Source organism: Aedes aegypti, chromosome 1 (assembly GCF_002204515.2).
Source record: "Aedes aegypti strain LVP_AGWG chromosome 1, AaegL5.0 Primary Assembly, whole genome shotgun sequence".
In the NCBI taxonomy this organism is placed as follows: domain Eukaryota; kingdom Metazoa; phylum Arthropoda; class Insecta; order Diptera; family Culicidae; genus Aedes; species Aedes aegypti.
Genome location: NC_035107.1, coordinates 45,509,857 through 45,532,946, shown reverse-complemented (window position 1 = coordinate 45,532,946; position 23,090 = coordinate 45,509,857). Strand labels below are relative to the sequence as shown.

At 41.1% G+C, this 23,090-nt stretch overlaps 2 protein-coding genes across 2 annotated transcripts; one reads left to right on the top strand and one right to left on the bottom strand.

The window, feature by feature from the left end:
* The first annotated feature begins 5,941 nt into the window (after positions 1-5,941).
* On the top strand, positions 5,942-7,706 carry LOC5578997 (transmembrane protein 129). Its single transcript, XM_001664126.2, has 2 exons — positions 5,942-6,703; positions 7,048-7,706. Exons 1-2 carry the CDS (start codon positions 6,089-6,091, stop codon positions 7,588-7,590), a joined length of 1,158 nt encoding a protein of 385 aa, XP_001664176.2. The 5' UTR covers positions 5,942-6,088; the 3' UTR covers positions 7,591-7,706.
* Positions 7,707-19,256: 11,550 nt separating this feature from the next.
* LOC5578998 (probable DNA-directed RNA polymerase III subunit RPC6) lies at positions 19,257-20,432 on the bottom strand. Its single transcript, XM_021841291.1, has 2 exons — positions 19,883-20,432; positions 19,257-19,767 (listed from the first exon to the last, which is right to left on the bottom strand). The coding sequence occupies exons 1-2, from the start codon at positions 20,303-20,305 to the stop codon at positions 19,279-19,281; spliced, it is 912 nt and encodes a 303-aa protein (XP_021696983.1). The 5' UTR covers positions 20,306-20,432; the 3' UTR covers positions 19,257-19,278.
* Positions 20,433-23,090: the final 2,658 nt, after the last annotated feature.

The following is a 23,090-nucleotide window of genomic DNA, read 5'->3' as shown; positions in this document are numbered from 1 at the left end:
CAACTCGTGGAAAATTTTCAAAAAAATATTTTTGAGAAGATAATTTTATAAGCTTTAATCGCTGAAATTTTTGAAATGTACTTTTTTTGTTTTTGAGTTATAACCAATTTTGTAAAAAATGTGCAAATGTGCCATTTTGAGCCTTTTATTTGAAAAATCATAACTCGAGAAAGAAGCATCGTAGAAACATTTTTTTTATGAATTCGAAGAAAATGTAAGTTATATACTGAATAATTGAATAAATAAAATTAAAAAAAATAGTCGTATTTGTTCCATAGAAAACAAAGAAACCCTTTTCAGTGTAATGAAAAATTGAGGCAGAAATAGTTTTTTTTTCAGTTTTTCTTAGCGGTGTAATTTTTCATGAAAAATATCATCCATTCCGACTTATACTTCATTAAAACCAATCCCTTTTTTTCAGATGATTTAGAAAATTTGCAATCGCTTTGATAAAAAAATCTTTGTTTTTCCGATGCTTCGATTGAAATATGGGTTTTCAAAGAAAAGGCTTATATGGTCATTTTACACAAAATTGGCCATAACTCAAAAACGAAAAAAAAGTACATTTCAAAAATTTCAGCGATTAAAGCTTATGAAATTATTTTTCCACTTTTTCCACTAATTGGAACATAGTTTTTCCGGCTTTTCTTTACGAATCTTTTCAACGGTGGAAAATTTTGTGGAAAACTGTTTCCATTTAATATTTTTTTTATTCCTGAGAAAATTTGCTTTCATTTCCATAAAAAAAACTTTGTTTCTACGATGCTTCTTTCTTGAGTTATGATTTTTCAAAGAAAAGGCTCAAAATGGCACATTTGCACATTTTTTACAAAATTGGCCATAACTCAAAAAAGAAAAAAAAATACATTTCAAATATTTTGTGGAAAACTTTATCCAGTTAATTTTTTTTTATTCCTGAGAAAATTTGCTTTCATTTTCATAAAAAAAACTTTGTTTCTATGATGCTTCGTTCTTGAGTTATGATTTTTCAAAGTACACACTTAGATTTTATTACCGAAGTCGGTAAAATTTTACTGGGTTTTTGAACAGCAGGGTTAAGTTGGTAATATTTTATAAGTACCCAAGTAACCACTAAGCCGAATAAAACGGCATCAAGTCGATTCTATAGTCGATTTAAAGGCTTGGCTAACAGGGCTAATTGGAACTATAGCATAATTAAGGGCTGTTGTAGAACCACTTTTGGCGAATTATTTGGCTGATAAGCAGCCTACTCGTTCCGAGTCTCTGAATGGAGAGGTGTCAAAAATTTATAGCACAGGGATCAAAGAAAAAAGAAAAAAATATTTTGCTTATGTTCTGTACTTTTCCTTTCTTTATTCTTAGTCGACTTTTTTGTTTCGTCGTCAAGGCTCGAACTAATGATTCTGAGAATACTATTAGATGATTTGTACCACATTATCCAACTGCTCCACCGACGTACTGATAATTTACATTGACCGGCAGCATATTTAAAGCAAAGTTGCTGCAGCATATTTGTTTATATTCGGAAGGAGTTGAAGATGCTGATAAAGCCCGCAAAAAATTATTGGCCCTGGATTCATTGCATACGATACTGCTAAAGAACCAAAATCCTCAACAAGTTTTCTGAACATATTTTGTTAATAAGGAATTCAATGTAATTATATCCTGGTATGAACCTCCACCATTCCCCCCAAATGTTCTTTAATCTATTTCGTATAATTCCCTCTTCCTGAATCAGCAAATCCCAAGGCAACTCCGAAACAATTTTGCGGAGGCAATTGGGTCCTAAAATTTTTAATGTAATCTTGTTTTTATTTAATAACACGAAAAAGCATGTTACTGTAACTACTTTAGCAATTTTTCCCGCTCAAATAATGGCTATATCATGTTCAAACTTTAATTTAAAAATTTAGTCCATAAATGAACCTTGACACTTTTGATCATGTTTGACGTTCGCTTAGTCGACAAAAACACCATAGGGGTTTTAGTTCGACCACTGGGGTTGTTCCTATCTGACATTTCGTAAGGGACACGGAAAACAAAATACACCCAAAATTTGAGTTTAAGCCAAAAGATTTGACAAAATCTAAAAAAATGTTTTTTGGACTTAAACCAACGGAAAACATTAGAAAATTGAGTAAACATGTGTTTTTGGCCTAAACTTAAGCGTTTGGCACTAAAATTGGGACAGAGCTTTAGGACCCAATTCATCAGTACAGTATTTCCTCTATTTATACAATTTTGCCATATTTCGCTACACAATAGTTTGTTTTCAGATATCGTCACATTAGATCTTGATCTAATAAACAGCATCTACGGTCGGTGAAAATCTACCAAATTTCATCATGTCTCACAATAAATTTGTTTTGGTTGATATTTGTTAAGGCCCAAACGCAATGATAGCGGAACGGCAACGGAATGCGGTACCGGTTCGCCAGGATGAACCACACCATCTCGACTGAGTTGACAACGAATGAAATTGAACTAACACTGAGTCGACAAGCTTGTTGTAGTCCATGCTGGCGAACCGGTTCCGCTTTCCGTTGCCGTTCCGCTATCATTGCGTTTGAGCCTTTATGCTATAATTGACATGAACGTTTTGACACTTTAAGCTGTTCATAAGCATTGGCAGCCGTTGTTTACTGCTTATAGGCACAGGGTTTACGAGCCCTGTAGCATAGCGTTATATAATCATATACGGCTACTTTCAGGGCTTAAAAGTCACAGTGCCTAGAGGCAGTTAAAAATGTCTTATGATGCTAGTTGGCACTGAAAAGCCGTTGAACGTCCCATATACCGCTTATAACAGTGCTTATTGGTTACCTGGGTACCGAAAACTCCGCAAAGCCAGGAAATGTTTAACTGTCAAAAAAGTACCGACTAAGTCAGTAAACATTTTTGTGAAACGTTACTGTCTTTTTCAGTGCAATTATTTTTATTTACTTTTGTTTACTGATTTTTTCGGTTATACGATTTTAGTACTACTGGTTGTTCTCAATATGAATATAATGCTAAACGTTCCCACTTCAATTTCATCATTCCCGTTTTTATGTTCCAGGCCATCTCATGGTTGGAATCTGATGTCCCAACATTTCCTCGCAACGCTTCCAAACTCGGTTTACATGGCATCCTGGCATGATAAAGACTTGCCCAGTCTAACCACCAGCATCGGAGCGGCCTTCCGTAAGTTTGGGATGCAAGGCTCATGTCGCTTCGCAACAAAGCGCTAGTTAAATCATTCAGCTGCAAAAGCATTGGCGGAAGATCGTTGTGATTTTTATTCGTCAACAGACTTTCGATTACTTAGTCGATGTGTTTAAATATTAATAAAATTAGAATTTATATCAAGAAAATGAAAACAAAACATTCGCTTGGCAAATAGCAAACGTGGTTTGTTGTTTTCATTTTATATTAACGAAAACTCAGCAAAAAGAATCGATACTGATTAGTCAGTACTATCATTTTACTGACTTTTTGCTTTTTCTCGGTGAATTTGTAATTTTGCGGTCTTATCAGCATAATCGTTTACTGTGTTCAGTAAATAAGGAAAATTATTACTGAAAACTAGTACTTACAACAAAAGGTGCTGAAATCTCAGTATTTTTTGTGATTTACTGATCGAAAACCATAAACAAAATTACCGAACAGCGAAGTCGTTTTTAAGTGTATAAGTAGTGTCAGGGGAAAACAAAAAATTTCCAACTGAGTTTTCCGGGAAAGTAGGCGACCCTGAATTTTTCTCAATTTTTTTTATTCATATATTAATGAGCCCTGCCTGTGGAAAAAGTTTCATGAAAATCTGAGACCTTTCGGGAAATAAAAAAAATCCTCACAATCGCACAGGTAACTCATTTTGCTTCTATTGATTAGTAAAAAATAAAAACTTGAACACAATTCACTTTTTGCAGTTACTATACTGCTTCGCGTTAGAAAATGGGTTAACCAAGGTGCGAAGTTTGATTTTTGACCAACTTCGCCGCGTCGCAACTCTATTCTCAATAGTGCGCATAATGCACACGGCGGAGGGCATAGATGCGCACTATAGCGAAGTGACTCGCGACACGGAGAAGTTGGTCAAAAATGGAACTTCGCACGTTGGTTCACCCATTTTTAGTCGCGAAGCAGTATATTTGGGTTGAAAGTTCATATAGAGACTTTTATGCCACGTTATGCCCACAGACAAACAGACGTCACACTCTCACCGATGTCCATCGACCACCTTTTTAACGGCCGATTCAAATATATGGTAGGTGGCCAATCCACCACCCGCAGCGCTCGCATCGTTTTTGTTCGCGTTTGACGTTTACGCACTACCGCCATCTGTTGGTCCATCGACCAAACACACACCGATTTTAGCATTGGGCGTACATGTCATCGTGGCTATGATTTTGATCGGGATTTGTTCTAAGTGTTACGTCTGTTTGTCTGTGGATAAACCTTTTTCATTGCACCGGTGACCGGTAGTTGCTACGTGTTTTTTTGGTGTGTTTCATAGAGTGCTTTGGTTGAACGTAAATGGAGATCAGGTGCATTGTATCAAGTATAAAGATGTATATCAAGTTGTTTTGAGTTGATTTGCATCAAATGTGTCTATATTGATAAATGTTGAATGAATTTCAAATCAATCAGTATTTAATCGTTCTTCATTCAACAGACAGTCTTGAAATTATTTTTCCTTGGTTAGCCGTAAACGTTTTGGTAGCCCAGTTGTATCTTCACGATTATATTATTCATGATTCCAGATTCCTGTAAGAATACGCCGGAGATGAATTTGCTATAGCTTATCATCGGAACCAACGGAACCCAAGCAATCGGAGGCTGACTTTTCGAATTAATTTCCTTGGATACCAAAAGTAAGTAAATATTTAAAATTTAATAATTCAACTATATATAGTTGTAAATATAAGTAAATATTTAAAATTTAATAATTCAACTATATATAGTTGAATTATTAAATTTTAAATATTTACTTACTTTTGGTATCCAAGGAAATTAATTCGAAAAGTCAGCCTCCGATTGCTTGGGTTCCGTTGGTTCCGATGATAAGCGAATTAGATACGTTTCATGGTCACATTATCCTCTACTTTTCAATTCAACAGATAATATTCATTGATACTTTACTTCGGTATATTTTCCATCATTTTTATTTCAAAATTCTATCAAAACCTGAGCGAACCAAATTGATCAGCCTTTTTTCAATAGGCACCATCTTTACATACATCTATGATTCAGAATGAACACAACATTCAGCTGTCAAAAAATGAATATGCCGTGGTACATTAGGGCCCATTCACAAATTTCATAACGCTGGAGGGGGTGGGTGGGTGTCTAAACAATGTTACGGCCCATACAAAAACTGAATAATATTTATACAAAAAGCGTTAAGGCCCAAACGCAATGATAGCGGAACGGCAACGGAATGCGGAACCGGTTCGCCAGCATGAATCACATCATCTCGACTGAGCTGTCAACGAATGAAAGTGAACCAACACTGAGTCGACTAGCATTTTATAGTTCATCCTGGCGAACCGGTACCGCTTTCCGTTGCCGTTCCGCTGTCATTGCGTTTGGGCCTTTACAAGGGGGTGGGTGGGTGTCCAAAAAGGCCAATTTCAGCGTTATGAAATAAATGAATGAGCCCTTAATTTCACGTAAGGTTGATAGGGCACCACAGTACATATGACAGGCAGTTCATTTCATTATCATCGATGTTCCGGTGGTTGTTACGTATGAATGGTAAACTTTAGAAAAAGTTCATTTCCGTGGTTCTACATGATTTTTCACGTAGCCTTGACGTTTGGATTTTTTTGAGTGTAGTTGAATGAGCGATTTCACGCAGCCGATTGAACTACCACCCTTCTAGATACCTTGTAGAACCGGTTGCTGAAGAGCGGAGAAACGCGTGAGAGAGCGTAATTTTGCTGAATATCTGCCGTCACAACAAAGCAAACTGTCAAAATGTATTTTGTCTCTTTATGGTAGTTCGTTCTCTTAGCTTTTACGGAACAAAACAATATAAATTTTTTATTTGAAAAAGTAAAGAAAATGCAAGATTTTGTTGAATTGTTGTAACTGAAACAAGTGCTAAAACATCGTAGAACCAGCAATGTCTCAAGAAAGTGCCATCGTTTTCACCATATTCTACGCGCTGCTGTGCTTCTGCATAGTGTACCCTTCGACGGAATTCGTTTCCGCCGGTCTCACAGTGGACCATGTCTTCTCGTCCACGCTCGGTTCGGAAGCGATGAGTTTCGTGCAGCACCACATCCGGCGGACCAGTCTGAATCTGATGGTGCACTCGCTCCTACCGGTCATGTACATCCGAGTGTACTTTATGCAGTTCGATCAGCAGAGCGCCGGAGGTACGGATGGAGAACCGGATCCGTATTCTCCGTTGGCGCTGGTGTGGAAAGGGCTTATCGTGGCTGCGGTTTTGCTGCCAGGACTGGTGGCCGGAGCCATCTACTACTGGTCCCGGAAGGGATGGGAGAATCACCCCATTGCCAAGAGGTTGGCGCTGTTCAGTGATGGAAATGGGCAATTGCCGGATTGGAAGGCCGTGGCGGCCAATATCAATAGCGAGTACAGGAGGGATGATAAGGTGGTCATAAGGATGAATCCCGTCTCGAGGGTTGTGGTGACCGAGAGCTGGATCATCAAGACGGGTCCCTATTGGATCAATATAGCCAAACAGGACGACACAGCGCTGATTGCTTACAAGGTCAGTTTGGGTAGGATTACAGGGCTGGTATTGGGTGTCTTTTGAGAGAATTGGTTACTATTTTGATAAAAAGAGACTAACCGAAATCGGAATCCAAAAAGAGATTTTTAGAAAAAAAATCCAGGATTTTTTCTTTTAATGAAGAATTATGGAACTTCAAAGAAAATGCTTCAAAATTATATTCCAGCATTCCTCTATTGATTTCTCCAGAAATTCGCTTTCAGACATCCTTCTAAAAAAAAATTTCTCCTTAGATGTCACTAGGTTTGGTCGACCACCTTTTAAACGGCCGATTCAAATATATGGTAAGCTATCAATGTTCTAATGTTTTGTACTTCTTCCAGAGCGATACCCATGACGTGAGCCAGGAAGCGTTCGAAACGGTCCAGTACGTGAACATTGCGGTCAAACCGACGCGCCCCGGAATCCGGGAGTTCTCCATCAGGATCAATGCCCTGGATTTCAAGGATCTACAGGACCGTATCAATCGTCCGATAACGATCCTGTCCAGCGTGAAGTTCCATCGGTCCGTGCTGGAGCGATTCGTGGACGTGTTCAAGGAGCAGGTGTCGCATAATCCGACCTACAGGTTGGAGAGCAACGCCGCCGTGGACAGTGCGGACAGTTGCTTTGCCTGTATGCAGGCGCAGCCTAACATAAAGATTCAAAAGAACTGTTTGGACGTGGACGAAGCTGGGGTGCCATTGCCCGAGGCCCAGTGCTGTCAGGTGTGCAATTGTCGGCCGATGTGGTGCATCGATTGTGTGGCCAAGTGGTTCGCCTCGCGGCAGAATCAGTCGGAGCGGGAATCGTGGCTACAGCAAAAGTGCACATGTCCGATGTGCCGGGCAAGGTTCTGCGTGTTGGACGTGTGCTACATAGAGTAGGATGAACGAGCACTGGACTACTGAACCTAAGAGGTAATTGAACTTTAAGCGCTTCACTATTTTTCGAGAATGAATTTATGTGGCTTTTGTGTGTGATAAATCCTATCGAATACGAATCGTTCGTCGGGTTGCTCTGGATAGAACCAAAAGAAATTCTTGTGGTCGTTCAACTTTTCAATTCAATTCTATTTCCAATTTCGATGGATTGCAAATATGGTACCTTGCAATTCTTTTCTTAGAGACTTGGTCATCACTTTATCGCAAGTTTCTAAAAGTATCTATTTTTAGTGAATGGTCTCTATAGTCACGTCTCTTTCTGCTGCTACTCTCCTGATGCAAAATTCTAGAGGCTCCAGAGAAATCTTGATACTCTTACGCGACGCGACTATCCTACTGATTCATCCGAAATTTCTTCTCAGATTCAAGGATGGTAGCAGGTCTCTTTTCAAAGTCTTGGTCACTTAATATTATTATATTCCTGTAATGGATTTTATACATGTTTGTGTTAGTTTACATGTTGCAATTCTAATTATTAAGGGCCCTATTTTATAAGTCGAGTCGACCAAGAACGACTCGACTGGAGTCACTGTCGACCAAAATTTTTGCTCGACTCGGCTCTGTCACTCGAGTTTATCGACAGTTGTCCCTCTATGTGACTGGATTACTATGGGAGTCGACAGGTGACATCTGAAATATGCATGCTTACTTTGATCGACAATGATTACAGACGACTGACGAGTCACATGATTTCGTTCGTTTTACAAAATAGACCCCTAAATGTTCATTTAGTGCTTTGAGAAATATTTGTTTATCCGTTTTGACTTACGTTTAGTCCCGTTGTGCGATACCTGCCGGCGATCGATGTTCCTGATTATGCGAGTTCTTATTTTTCGATCAGCCTATCAATCAAAGATTATTCGTATTGAATTCTCACAGCCGTACTAAACAACCTAGTTTTAAGTGTTTCAATAGTATTTTAAGTAGTAATATTTACCTTTGCATGTAGGCTTTTAATCCGAATAGATGTAGGGTTATGGTAATGCACTATGTAGATTTAAGGCGACACTGTGGGGTCTATTTTATAAGTCGAATCGATCAAAATGACTCGACTGGAGTCACTGTCGACCGAAAAATTTGCTCGACTCAGCTCTGTCACTCGAGTTTTTCGACAGTTGTCACTCTTTGTGACTGGATTACTATGGGAGTCGACAGGTGACATCTGAAATATACATGCTTGCTTTGATCGACAATGAATACAGACGAGTCACATGAATCTGCTCGATTTACAAAATAGGCCCCTGTATATAGCATTTCAATAATTTAGTATAACTTAAAATTAATTCATATATAAGAACTTTTACCTTAAGCGAATTTAGATAAGTAGTAAAATTTCATAGTAGTTTAGGTTTAAATACTTGCAAATAGAGTAGTAAATTAGGAATTGTAATTCAGCACGTGATTTCAATACTTTCTATTGCACAATACTGTCCATTCGTCACCTTCTATAAACGCCTTCATGGAAGAAGGTATCATACGCTACCAGCGTACAATGGTGTATGTACGACCTAAAGATACCGGATTGGATAGAGAGGCGCGCATGTACATTATTAGGGTGTACTCAACACTCCCCCCAGGTACGGCGATCCTGTGTCGGCTTACAATACGTCGCGCCATACATCCAGCACGGCCAGCTTGGCTACCAATGACCTTACCTTTGGGCCAGCAGTTCCTGGGGAGCTTTGGATCGACGATGACCACCATGTCGCCGATAGCAATAGGCTTCGTATCGGCGTACCACTTCGTTCGGCGAGTGATCTCCGGCAAATAGTCACTCAGCCAACGTTTCCAGAACTGGTTCGCTAGCTGTTGAGACATTCGCCAGGTCCGTCGTAGGGTTGCTCCGCTGTCGTCAAATGTACATAATGGGTTAGTACCATCCGATGACCCCAAGAGGAAGTGATTAGGAGTAAGCGCGGATGCGGACTCATCGTCTACTGGGACGTGCGTTAGTGGCCGATAGTTTATGGTGTTCTCGATCTCGGCACAACCGGAAGATAACGAAACAGTATGTCGCTCGATTTAGTCTGATGTGCGTGGCAACTATGCGTCGAAGGACCGGCTCCAGTCTCAGGCAGCACGTGGTGGTTGAACTGGCAACCATCCCTTCCGCAAAGTTTGGCTTGACACTCGCCGTCATGTCGGCTGAGACAACTACGACAGAGTCCGAATTCTCGTACTGTGGACCAGCGCGAATCGCGGGAAAACTCTAGAAACCGCTTGCACTTGTCGACCGTCTTGCAGGCTCCTTTGCAAACGAGACTTTCTCCGTTGGCGTTCGAGCGCTTCCCACTCGAAGGATTTGGTGAACGAGATTCTGAAGAGGCGTTTTCGGAATGAGCGTTCACGAAGGCATTTCCCTTCTTTGTTGTGCGACTTTCACTCCGAATTGGTCTGGAGTTTACTGTATTGTAACTGCACTAGCAGCTTCAGCGAGGGAGTATATCCAAGTGCTAAACGACGCTAAATTGACTCCCGGAAGTGCGATCCTGTACTGCGCCCAATTCAGCTTGATAGTTGGTGGTAGCTTGCTAACTAGCTGATGCAGGAGAGTAGAGTTGTACAGGTATTCATCCAAGACGCAGGCATCCACAGTCTCGCAGAAGTTCTCGATACTGACGGCGAAATCCACCAGAGTTTCCAGTCTGTCTTCTCTAATGGCCGGCAAAGCGTGGATTTTTTCGATCAGCGTATGAACAATGGCTTCTGGCTGCCCGAACATCATCTTCAAAGTCTTCAGCACGCCGGGAACGTTGGCAGGATGAACTAATCGGCTCTTCACTGCTTCGAAGGCACGTCCTTTCAGACTTTTCTGCAATCGGAAGATGTTCTCGTCGTTTGTGAAGCCGCACATGGCCGTCGTGTTGTTGAATGTCGCTATGAATAGAGGCCAATCCTCGGGGTTGCCGGAGAACGGGGGCAGATCCTTGGACACGGCCTGTCGCGCCGCTAGCTGCTTCTTGGTTAACGGACAGCGATATTCATCATACTCCGGCTGGCGACTGGCATGCTGTGGAGCTTCTCGGAAGGCACTACGGTGTTCGTCTTCGAAGGTTCGATTGGCAGCAGGCTGATACTACCGTAATTCACGCTGCGCGTTACGGAGCGGTTCTTCGCCTTCTCTGGGTTGAAGGTTGACGACGGAATTAGCAGCGAGGTGGACGGGTTCAGGAACAAACGACCGCTAACATGCCTCCTGTGAACGATGACTCGATTCTGCTCTAGGGAGCCATCTGCTTACGACGTCTGACTGGCTGTGAACATCTGATCCGCTTTCACAAGCCATCTGTTCCAGAAGTCTATATTTCTCCTCCAAGTAAAGGCGTTCATGCTCCAACTTCTTCGAATTAAGAATTCGTTCTTCCTACAACTTCTGCAGCTTCAGCTTGGCGATAGATTGCGACGATCTACTGGACGCATGACTTGACGTATGAGATGACACAGAATTAGCCTTCCGAACCGGTGGCTCAACGATCTTCGACGGATACTTGCTGTTATAGTACTGTTGCTCACCGACTTCCAGCGCTGGCTCGATCTTCTTTGACGGAAACTTGTAGCTGTCGATCTGGGAATGCCCGTCCTTCGGAGGTACCGATCCCAAAATCAGAGATTTATCCTTAGGGAGCTTCTTGGTGGTCTTCTTCGGCTTCGTTTGGCTTGGTTTGATCGTGTTTGAGGTTTTTGGAGTTACCTGGACGCTTGGCTGAAGATGCGTTGAAGCGTTATTGTCCTCTGCAACGGTTGATTTCTTATTGGTACCTCAGTGAGAAGCAGCAATACCGGCTGGATTCAACTGCAAATTGGCATTTTGTGTTGAGCTCTCGCAGCCAGCACAGCTCCACGGAATGTCTTCGATGGCTTGGGTGACTCCCACGCAAACAAAGTGAAACCACTTGAGACACTTATCACACCTCACCATTTGTTTGTTGTCCTCTCTACGGCAAACTCTACACGATTGACCGGGACGTGATGCTTCCGGTTCCACGGTTTCGTCGGTGACCACCACCCTTAAACCACCAGTTGCCCCACCTTCAGTTATGCCATTAATCGCACCATTAGTTGCACCACCAATCGCACCACCGTTCGCATCACTATCACCTCCACCGGAATTACTGCCCTTATTTGACCGACCGCGGCTCAACATGACCGAATTGACCGATTCGTTAATATAAACGAATATAATAAGATGTTGGGAATTTGCCCAAACGTAAATCCTACGTCTCCGGTCGTTTTGTGGTATTATAAATTCGGAAACCAACCCTGTGCAGTTATACGTTGAGCAAATTCCCAACAGCGACTATTCCAGGTTTTCAGAAATTTCTGAGGATAAGCTTAAGGAATTCTTCTACTGATTTCTGCATAGATGTCTTCTGGGATATTTTCAGGAACTTCTCCAGAATATCCAAAAGAGATTCCTCAACTTTCGAGGGATAATAAGGAGTTCTTCCAAGAAAATGTACAAAAGTATTTCAGAGCTTTTGAAAATGACGTTGTTGGTAATCTAATGCTACCGCTTCTGCTTCATAAGCAATACGTCTTGGGTTCAATCCGTTCAAGGGGAAAAATACGACTTATACTTAAAGCTAGTTTTGTATTTTTTTCTCGAGAAGTTTTTGGTAGAAGATTTAAAAAATACGTCAATATCTGCAGTGTCGAACCATTCAAAAGATTTTTTATTAGGGGCGAAAACAGAAAAATATATGTATATATTTTAAATTATATTAAAAAGGAATTATTCCGACACTTGTAGTGACGAACCATACAAAGTTTGTTTGAAAATTACATACGAGTATTGTTGTGCATTTTTGTTTCGAGATGAAATAATGGTAGAAGGTAGAAGTTTTTAAAAAAAAAATACGTCAACATTCATAATGTTGTACAATTTAAAAGATATTTTTAGTACTGTCAAAAAGAGGAAAATATATGTATCTTAATACCGACACTTGTAATGACGAACCATACAAAGTTTGTTTGAATATTAAATAGCATTTGAATATTAAAAGCATGAAACGAGCTCACCAGTTGGTAATCCGTCCTCGACTGAACACGAATATATTTTCGCACTCACACAGCGTGAACAGCAAAACTTCTCGGCGTCTCGCAAAACGAACCGTCTTGCTTGGTCTTTCCAAAACACTGCCCGAGAAAAAAAAAATCATTCCGGCGACGCACAAACTGAGCTCGCTTGCTTGGGCTATCGGAAGCACACTCCGCATACTCTTCCGTTGTTGTTTTCTCACAAAAACATGCCTACTTTGATTGTGAATATTTCTGATTGGGGCAAACATAAAATATATCTTTTGACGGCATTCAAAAGACAAAATTAAATTGTATATCATATCAAAAAATTACAGATGTGTTATTTTTGTAACTCTAATAAAATGCCTTGAAAAATAAAGGATTTTCAGCAGAAAAACTTCAAAAACTTTTGAACTAAAGTAGATATTATCAATATTTTTGCATGAAAATGTGTGTTTTCTTAAATTCTAAAATTAGTTCATAGACTACTTCGACGAAAAGTTAATATTAGAAAAACTATAGTTGAAAAACTTATTTTTGTTGGACCACCCTACGATGATTGGGGAAAAATGCTCTAGATTGGTAGTTCATTTTAGGTTTCAAACCACGTAATTGCTATTCAAGTAATTCCTTATTGCTACACAAATTTCTTTAGGGATTGCGTGCGATGTTTTTCTAGGATTTTCTTCAAAAAAATCCTACCGAATATTATCCAGATATCCGATACCATATTTTTTTTAATTACTGCCGCGAATCGCAAGTCAGTCCCATCTGTATCTGAAGGCATCTTTAGAAAAAAAAATCTGGTTGAAATCGTAAAGATATCTTGAGCGAGAGTTTTGTAGGAAGTCCTAAGAAATATCGGGTGGCATAACTGAATAAATTATTTATTGAATTCTGGAAGATTATCTAGCAATTTCTAAGGAAATCGATAGAGAAAAAACTGGACACAAACCTTTAAAAAAATATGAGAGAATCTTTGGAAACAAATTATAGATTCTTCGAAGTAAGGTACATTGTGAGAAGTGTACAATTGGGCTAAGTAGATCATTTGTCCATATTGAGCATAAACACTTAAATGTTTTGAATGTTTTCGCACCAATGCTTCGTTTTAGGTTATATTCTCACGTACACACTGATACTACTGCAAAACTGATACTACACGTGCACTAATACAAGCAAACTTGTTAACTGCAAAAATTAAATCATTTCAAAATTATTTCTGTCAACCAAAAATCCATTGCATCTCTATCTAAAATCGATTACTATTAGTTTTTTAACACATGGTGAACATTTCATTTCTAATCGAATGAATCACAATTATAAAAGTGTGATTTTCATAAATAAATACAGATTTATTGGAAACTAGTGGTCCCGGCAAACTTCGTCTTGCCATCAAGTAGGCTGTTGAAAAACGCTAAAGATCGTCCCATACAAAATGACAGTTCCGATCACGCTCGTTTTTTGGACTTTCCCGATGAGAATCGTGGGGTTTTTATGATGATGATGATGATATGAGCTGCCATCTATTGTAGCAAGGTATTCACCGGTAGCAATGGCCTGTTCTAACAAAACAATTTGTTCAAGATTGTATGACTATTTGTATTCAATCATACTCCTGACTGAAGGGCCAAAAACGAATGGCGGACCCGTAAGCAGAGACACTTACGCGAAACCCGCAAGGGAAAAAGAATCTCCTTCCAAAAGTAAGTTCACACAAACAGTCGTACAATCAAGCCCTTGCTTGTCAGAAAGACCCAATAGATGGGAAGAAGAGCTCGCCCTTTTTCCACGAAATGTTGGCAATAGGAAGTTGACAGTTTCACTCTTCCTATCCATCTCGCTTCAATCGGGTGCCCTGATGGCCCTACCCAAACCCAAAATGCATAAAACATTGGAAATATAATCAAATAATACAATTCATCATGAAAAGATCTCACCGGTTTTTTTTATCCTTGTAGTATTTTGAAGCTGGTCGTCAAAACGATGTCGTCGAACTATTCCATCGTTAACTATAGAGTATTATCCATGCAAGTTACTACGAAACTGTTCAAAACCCGAAAAAAAACAAACTCCCACTCCTGCGATAGGGCAGTACGAAAATCGGATCCACTTGCTGTTCTTCTCGAAGCGCACTGCTTGAAAATCGAAAAAAAAGGCCAGAACACTTTGCTTATGCGAAAACTGTACCCGCTTGCTGGGCTTCTCGAAATGAAGATCGAACGGTAAAGTTGCCAAAATCAAACGGGCACTGTATCAAATTTGCAACACTCCAATTGAACACCATTGTACATGCCGAGTTTTCTAATCGTACCATCATCTTGCTCATACCCGCCTCTCTTTCCCCCTTCCGAGAGATCACTTTAATCTGTTGGTGTGGGTAAGCCTCGCAAGCAGTAATTCTCCACACGTTCATCTCTCATACCACATCACTTCCACCCGTGCTACCTTTCACTACCACTACTACTGAGACCGCGTTCACTCAAACACTTATCCTTTCCCCCCGCGCATGCTGTCATCGATCATTTTTTTTTCACTTTTTAAAATTCTAAATTATTAACTTTTTATACATTTTCCAATTGAAATTTAACTTGCATTCACGACTTTGCTCTTTTCAACGTCGGATATATGTTTTTCGTCGATTTTACCTTGACATTTCCACTTTTTTTCACCATTCGAACACCACGTTAAAAATGCACAACTTTCCCTCAGCCAGTGCTCACGCGAGCTCCCTTTTAGAAATAATGAGTCATGGAACAAAAACTTTTAGAAAACTGCCTAAATAAGCTATCATAGTAGCCACAAAATTCAGTTTTAGAGCATTTCCTTGAGTTGATATCGAGTAATGTAGATGGAAGTGTAGATTAAAACTGGGTACATGTAAGGTCTAGAATCGTGGGGTTTTTATACACACAAACACGTCGGAACACAAAACGGAAAAATAATCATTCAAATCCGTTGACCCGTTCGGAAGCCATTTCGTGACATACAAACACCATTCCATTTTTATTTATATAGATGGTACACTTGCCCCGTACTTTTTGATGGGATGGGGTAAGTGGTTCAATTTTATTATCATATATTGGCAGACTGCTTACACGACTTCCACAAGCCATTTGCTTGGTAAATGGCTGGGCAAGGCGTACCATTGGTACCTCGCGTACCTGAAGGAATAAAATAGACCCCTCTGTGTGGTCCTAAGCCTCTTGCCCAGCAACTCCTATCCCTACCTCCTCACGGTACTGGCCGGGGTACGAGTAATCTTAGGGAAGATCGGGTAACCAACCCCCGGTGGGAACTTTGGTCGTATGCTGACAGGGAAGGGGGGTTTGCTTTTACTTTTGCCTTTGTAAACCTTGAGCGTCTGTACTCCTTGTTAGGAGCGGCTCACAACAGCGTCTGTTCCCCATGTCAGGGGCGGCTGATCATCGTCCGAGTGCCAGAGAAGGACTCTAAACTAAACTCCGAACATTTAGGGGGAATGGTCCTCCGGAAATCTAGGGGATTGGTGTCAGGCCCTGCAAGCCAGCTGTAAAAAAATCAAGCAACGAATAATCAACGAGAGAATACGAACCGGGACAATCGGCGAAGACCACAGCGACGTAAAGGGACTAGCGATTGGAAGCTCGGTACGTAGAACTGTAAATCTCTCAACTTCATCGGGAGCACACGCATACTCGCCGACGTGCTGAAGGACCTCGGATTCGGCATCGTAGCGCTGCAGGAAGTGTTTTGGAAGGGATCAATGGTGCGAACGTTTAGAGCTAACCATACCATCTACCAGAGCTGCGGCAACACATGAGCTGGGAACAGCTTTTATAGTGATGCAGAGGCGCGTGATCAGGTGGTGGCCGATCAATGAGAGAATGTGCAAGTTCAATCGTATCCCGCAACGGCTTCGTGCCGCGAGCCGAGATGTGCAGGGATAAGGATGGGAGCATTTTGACGGACGAGCGTGAGGTGATCGAAAGGTGGAAGCAGCACTTCGACGAGCACCTGAATGGCGGGCAATTAAAGACGGGACAACGGAGGAAATGCCTTCGTCAGTACTGCGGTGGATGGACACCAACCAGCCCTCACTTTGAGGGAGGTTAAGGATGCCATTCACCAGCTCAAGAACAATAAAGCTGCTGGTAAGGCTGGTATCGGAGCTGAACTCATAAAGATGGGTCCGGAGAGGCTGGCCATTTGTCTGCAGCGGCTGATAGGCACAATCTGGGAAACAGAACAGCTACCGGAGGAGTGGAAGGAAGGGGTAATATGCCCCATCTACAAGAAAGGCGACAAGTTAGATTGTGAGGACTTTCGAGCGATCACCATTCTAAATGCGGCCTACAATGTATTATCCCAGATCATCTTCCGTCGTCTGTCACCTGTAGTAAACGAGTTCGTTGGAAGTTTTAAAGCCGGCTCCGTTGACGGCCGATCGACAACGGACCAGATCTTTACTGTACGGCAAATCCTCCAAAAATGACGTGAATACCAGGTCCCAACGCATCACCTTTTCATCGATTTCAAGGCGGCATACGACAGTATCGACCGCGTAGAGCTATGGAAAATCATAGACGAAAACAGCTTTCCCGGGAAGCTCACGAGACTGATAAGAGCGACGATGGAAGGTGTGCAAAATTGTGTGAAGGTTTCAGGCGAACACTCCAGTTCGTTTGGATCCCACCGGGGACTACGACAAGGTGATGGACTTTCGTGCCTGTTGTTCAATATTGCGCTAGAAGGTGTTATGCGGAGAGCCGGGCTTAACAGCCGGGGTACGATTTTTACGAGATCCAGTCAATTTGTTTGCTTCGCGGATGATATGGACATCGTCGGCCGAACATTTGAAAAGGTGGCAGACCTGTACACCCGCCTGAAACGCGAGGCAGCAAAAGTTGGACTGGTGGTGAATGCGTCCAAGACAAAGTACATGCTAGCTGGTGGGGCCGAGCGCGACAGGGCTCGCCTAGGTAGCAGTGTTACGATAGACGGGGATATTTTCGAGGTGGTCGACGAGTTCGTCTACCTTGGATCCTTGCTGACGGCTGACAATAACGTTAGCCGTGAAATACGGAGGCGCATCATCAGTGGAAGTCGGGCCTACTATGGCCTCCAGAAGAAGCTGCGGTCAAAAAAGATTCACGCCCGCACCAAATGTACCATGTACAAAACGCTCATAAGGCCGGTAGTCCTCTACGGGCATGAAACGTGGACGATGCTCGAGGAGGACCTGCAAGCACTTGGAGTCTTCGAACGTCGGGTGCTTAGGACGATCTTCGGCGGTGTGCAGGAGAACGGTGTGTGGCGGCGAAGGATGAACCACGAGCTCGCCCAACTCTACGGCGAACCCAGTATCCAGAAGGTGGCCAAAGCTAAAAGGATACGATGGGCAGTGCATGTTGCAAGAATGCCGGACAGCAACCCTGCAAAGATGGTGTTCGCTTCGGATCCGGTTGGTACAAGAAGGAGTGGAGCGCAGCGAGCTAGGTGGGCGGATCAAGTGCGTATCGATTTGGCGAGCGTGGGGCAGAACCGAGGATGGAGAGATGCGGCCACGAACCGAGTATTGTGGCGTGAAATTGTTGATTCAGTGTTATCTGTGTAGATGTTTACTAAATAAATAATAAATAATTACACGAATTTTATTAAATTTAAATATCCTCAAATGTTGTTTTCCTCTAACTTTTTTCCATGCCTAGCTTGAATTTGTCAAATTGAGCGGAAAAGATTTCAATTATTCCACCTTAAAGTTTTGTATTCCACAAAGATAAGTTTGGAAAAAAAAACTTGTTGCGCAGGAATTCCTAAAACGCTAAACGAATTTCTTAAAAAACTCTGGTAAGGCTCTCAAAAGTTTAAAGTTTTTTTTTTGGAGAAATTAATGGTAATCTATCTGTAGTAAATCCTAAAATGAACTTTGATAAAAATGTCTAAGAGTCTCTACTAAAATTCCTGTGGAAATCACTGTAGGAAATTAAGCCGGATTTCCTGGAGGAAGTTCTGGGAAAAATATGTAAACATCCCTTTAAAACCCTTTACATTAATTTCTGTACGAATGCTTGAAAGAATTGGTAGGGTATAGCTACAAGCATTTCTGGAGGGATGGCTTCCATCAAAAAAGGTTTAGAGAATTGTCTTGAATAATAGTGATCAAGTATCTAGAAGCAGATCTGCTTCTTCTTCTTCTTTCTGGCGTTACGTCCCAACTGGGACAGAGCCTGCTTCTCAGCTCAGTGTTCTAATGAGCACTTCCACAGTTATTAACTGAGAGCTTACTGTGCCAATGACCATTTTTGCATGCGTATATCGTGTGGCAGGTACGAAGATACTCTATGCCCTGGGAAGTCGAGAAAATTTCCAACCCGAAAAGATCCTCGACCGGTGGGATTCGAACTCACGACCCTTAGCTTGGTCTTGCTGAACAGATGCGCGTTTACCGCTACGGCTATTTGGGCCCTAGCCCTATAATTAATACATGTGCTACTAGTCCTGTAATTAATACATGGCGTGATGACACGAACAATACCCGAAGACATTTTTAGAAGTGCGTTACCAACCTGGATGGATTGTGATATCTTCATCAAACGCAACTTACAAGATTAATACCAAATAACAGTCTATCTAATCCAACCACTCGTTAATGTACGAACACAGTTTCGGTGTAATCGCGCCGCAGTCCGAGCAGTTCCGAATCACCGGACAAATTCCGCACGGCATCTGGACCAATCCGGGCGACGACAGCGGAGCCTCGATCGCCTTGTACAGATATTTCCCCTCCGCCGTGGGAATCGACTCGGCCTTCCCGTCGTAAACCACCGTCTTCAGGATGGTCTCCAGATCGTCCTCGTCCAGACTGATCTTGCTGATGCCCAGATCGGAGATAAACTTGTGCACGTCTCCCACCGAACAGTAGGATAGCTTTTGGACCGCCAGCGGTCCGTCGCGGCACTCCTTGGCCGATTCGCGCTTCATCCGGAGGAATCGCAAGCACTGCTGGTTGAGGACGTCCACGAATTCGGCTTCAAAGTCCTGATCCTGGTACCAGGCGCCTCCGGTAATGGATCGATCCGGCTCCAGGTTGTACAACATGTAGACTTTCTTCTTGCTGGCCTAAAAAACGAAATCGTCAGTTCTTTTTGTTGAATTTCTGATGCAATCTCGAGGGTAATTTCTGCTGTCATCCATCCTGCCTACCGCATATGAGTGAGTAATTGCTATAACTTACATTGACCGACTTCACGGCCTTGATCAGTTTCTTGTTCTCCAGCTGCTTGAGCACCTTGTTTAGCTGGGTCATGATCAGGTTCGACTTCACCCGGATATCCCTGATCCAGATGCCTTTGTTTCCTCCCTCCTCGATAATGTTATAAATTATCTTCTCCTCATTGTCGATGTCCTTCGGAGCGGTGGACTTTTTCGACGGATCCTTTAACCGGTAGATTAGCGTCGCACCTTTCTTCAGAATCTCCAGCACTCCCTCCTGTAGCAGTTTGTTCAACGCCTGGACCCGGTGTTCCGGTTTCACGTCCGGAATGGCGGCCACCAAATCGTCGTTGTTGATGCCGCCCGGTTTATCTTTGGCCAGGGCGATGATTTGGAAGCCGACGGTGGCGGTGTCCTCCAGGGAGGCCGAATCCGTTGCGGACATTGCGGCGAGTGGTTTTGTGCAGGGTGTTATACAGAAAAAGGAACTAAACAGTAATTACTACTTAAAAAGTTACTTGAGTTGCTTACACGCTGAATTTTTACAGAAAGTGTTGAGAAAAACCAGATAATAACGAATTTGATGACAGTGTGCTTTTTGTTTTGGTCAGCATGTTCGCGTGTTTTGGTTAAAGAATGATGCGGTGTAATTAGAGTAGAATTACCAATAGTGTAGTTATAGGTAACGTATATAACTTGCACATGCATATAATTTGGACAGGCTTGTCGTTCTATGCTCATTTTCAATGGGACGGTGAGGAATATATGTACGGGAAATCATGTATTGCCTTAAGGCTCAAGAATCCATCATTCAATTATCAACAATCATCAAAAAAGAAAAACCAGTTTAGTTAAGGAAATCCTCATAAAAATCTATCATCGCAATCCAGATAGCAAGTGTAATGCAATGATAGATTTTCTTGAACATTGCTTGAATTTTGAGCAAAAAAAACTGGTTTTGAAAATTTGTAAAACGATAATGGTAATTTTCCTCTTAATAATACACTATGCTACTTATTAATGATGATCATTTTCATAACAATTACAAATTGGCTTCAAAAATATCAAAATTGTAAATTGTATCAACAGAACATCTGTGAAACCTACGAATGCAAGAGGATGTACATTTTAAAGGCCGGTTTGCTACTGACAAGAAAAGGAATCGCCTATCTCGATGCGTGGAAAATTTCTTCCAAGAAATGGTCAAGAAAATCACTTTTTTCTGATCGCAGTACGCAGTTGAGAAGATATGTCACTTCAAAGGGGGCTATCTGTAGGAAATTTCTTGACCCTTTCAGTCAAGGAATTTCTTTACTTTTCTTGAGCGAAACAGCATACTTAGCTTAAGAACATAAATTAAATGCAATAATAGTTCTTTTTATGCCCTGGCCTGGATCATGGGGATTGACGGTGCCAAAGTAAAGGTGCACCGTAAAATAATATCCGTTTGTATAAAATATCACCTTCCCAATACTTTGGCACACCTCTAACGGATCATGATTTATCATGAAACGGCTGCTTGCAGGCTGAGGATCTGTTAATATGTTTCTGCATATTATCAGGAACTCTTCGAATGGAGGGACCGCCAGGGCTCAGTAGTTACTTATGCACCACTACTTGTAGTTGCAGTTTGTTAGATGAATTGTAGCATCCTTTGTACTAATCGGTAACTTTTTGTTATGTTACTTAAAAGTGAGTATTGGGTGAGTTTCTGTGTAACATTCGTCGTTATAAAATTAATGATTGTGAGGGTGATAATGATACTTGATGAATTGCATTGTGATGATAAACTGTTGAAATTGCATTTGAAGTGATTGTGAGGGTTACGTTAATACCACAGACATAATAGTAACAGTATGCACTTATTTCTTTAAACAAAAACACTATTGCCTAGTTCTTTACACTTTTACAATGACAGTGTTCATAATAACAGCGAGTGCAATAGAAGTGATCGAAGTATTTTTTTGTTACGGTCGTTGTGATAATTTGTAGTTCAATTAAATAGTAATTAAAAAAACATCCTTCAATTATTGGTAATAAAATAAATTGGTATGAAAGTGGCGTGATGTAATATTGGTGAAACTTTTAGCTGTGATAGTGGAAAGTGATAACGAAAGTTCATACATGATAATCGGATATAGAAGTGCTAGTGTCAAAAACAAAAGTGACGACAGCAAAAGTGAGGCAATTATGTGACAGTGAATAATAAAATAAAATGGGGAATGGGGACCTTTTAATAAAACTATTTCGTTCTTCACTTTAACCACTCTAGTAACATTTCAGGCCTTATCATAGTTTGATAGTAGTCTGAACTACTAGACTGCAAAACTACGGTAAGGGCTGATTGCTGCTAGGGTACACAGTGACCATTTGAGCAACATTGCTTAGGAACGTCTGTGTGATGAACGCAATAGAGGCTTATAAAAGCAAATGCTGGGAAGGAGCTTAGGGCAGATTAAAAGTGTCAGTACTACCTCTATCGCTACCGACAAAAAAAAAAAAAAATAATAGTTCTTTTTATGAATTGGCATTCATAAAAAGTTTAGTGTCTAAAATTGAAGCTAAAATCATCTAAAATCTTATAATGAGTATATAAGGCATAAATCAGGTGATGTCCAAAATAGTCTTCTTCTTCTTGGCATAACGTCCTCACTGGGACAGAGCCTGCTTATCAGCTTAGTGTTCTTTATGAACACCTATGAACACTTCCACCAAAGACAAACTAAAGACTTCCAAGTCCCTTGCAGTTGCCCAAAATTGTATGGCTCATAATGTTATCTAGAATGCCGTGAAAAGTGTACTAAGATCTGTCAAACTTGGGTACCTGCTTCCACAGTTATTAACTGAGAGATTTCTTTGCCAAATTGGCCATTTTCGCACTCGTATATCGTATGGCAGGTACCATAGCGAATCCCCACTGTACAATACAGCGTATTGTAAATGAATGTCGAACAAACACTGTTCGTTATAGAACATACAATTCAATAACAATTTAATATAGTGTAACACAACGCTGTATTGAATTTTAATGGTTTAATACCTTACAATTTTGGTCAAATTCGTATTTTCGTGTAAAACAGCTTTAATTTTTTTCTGTATAGCTTGACTGACAGAAGTTAACAAAACAAGTTTAAAACGTAAGAAATAATGTGAGAAATATATTTAAAAAAGTAAAAAAAATAGTTATGTAAAATAAGTGATTTTAACCGTGATGCATGGACAAATGCAAC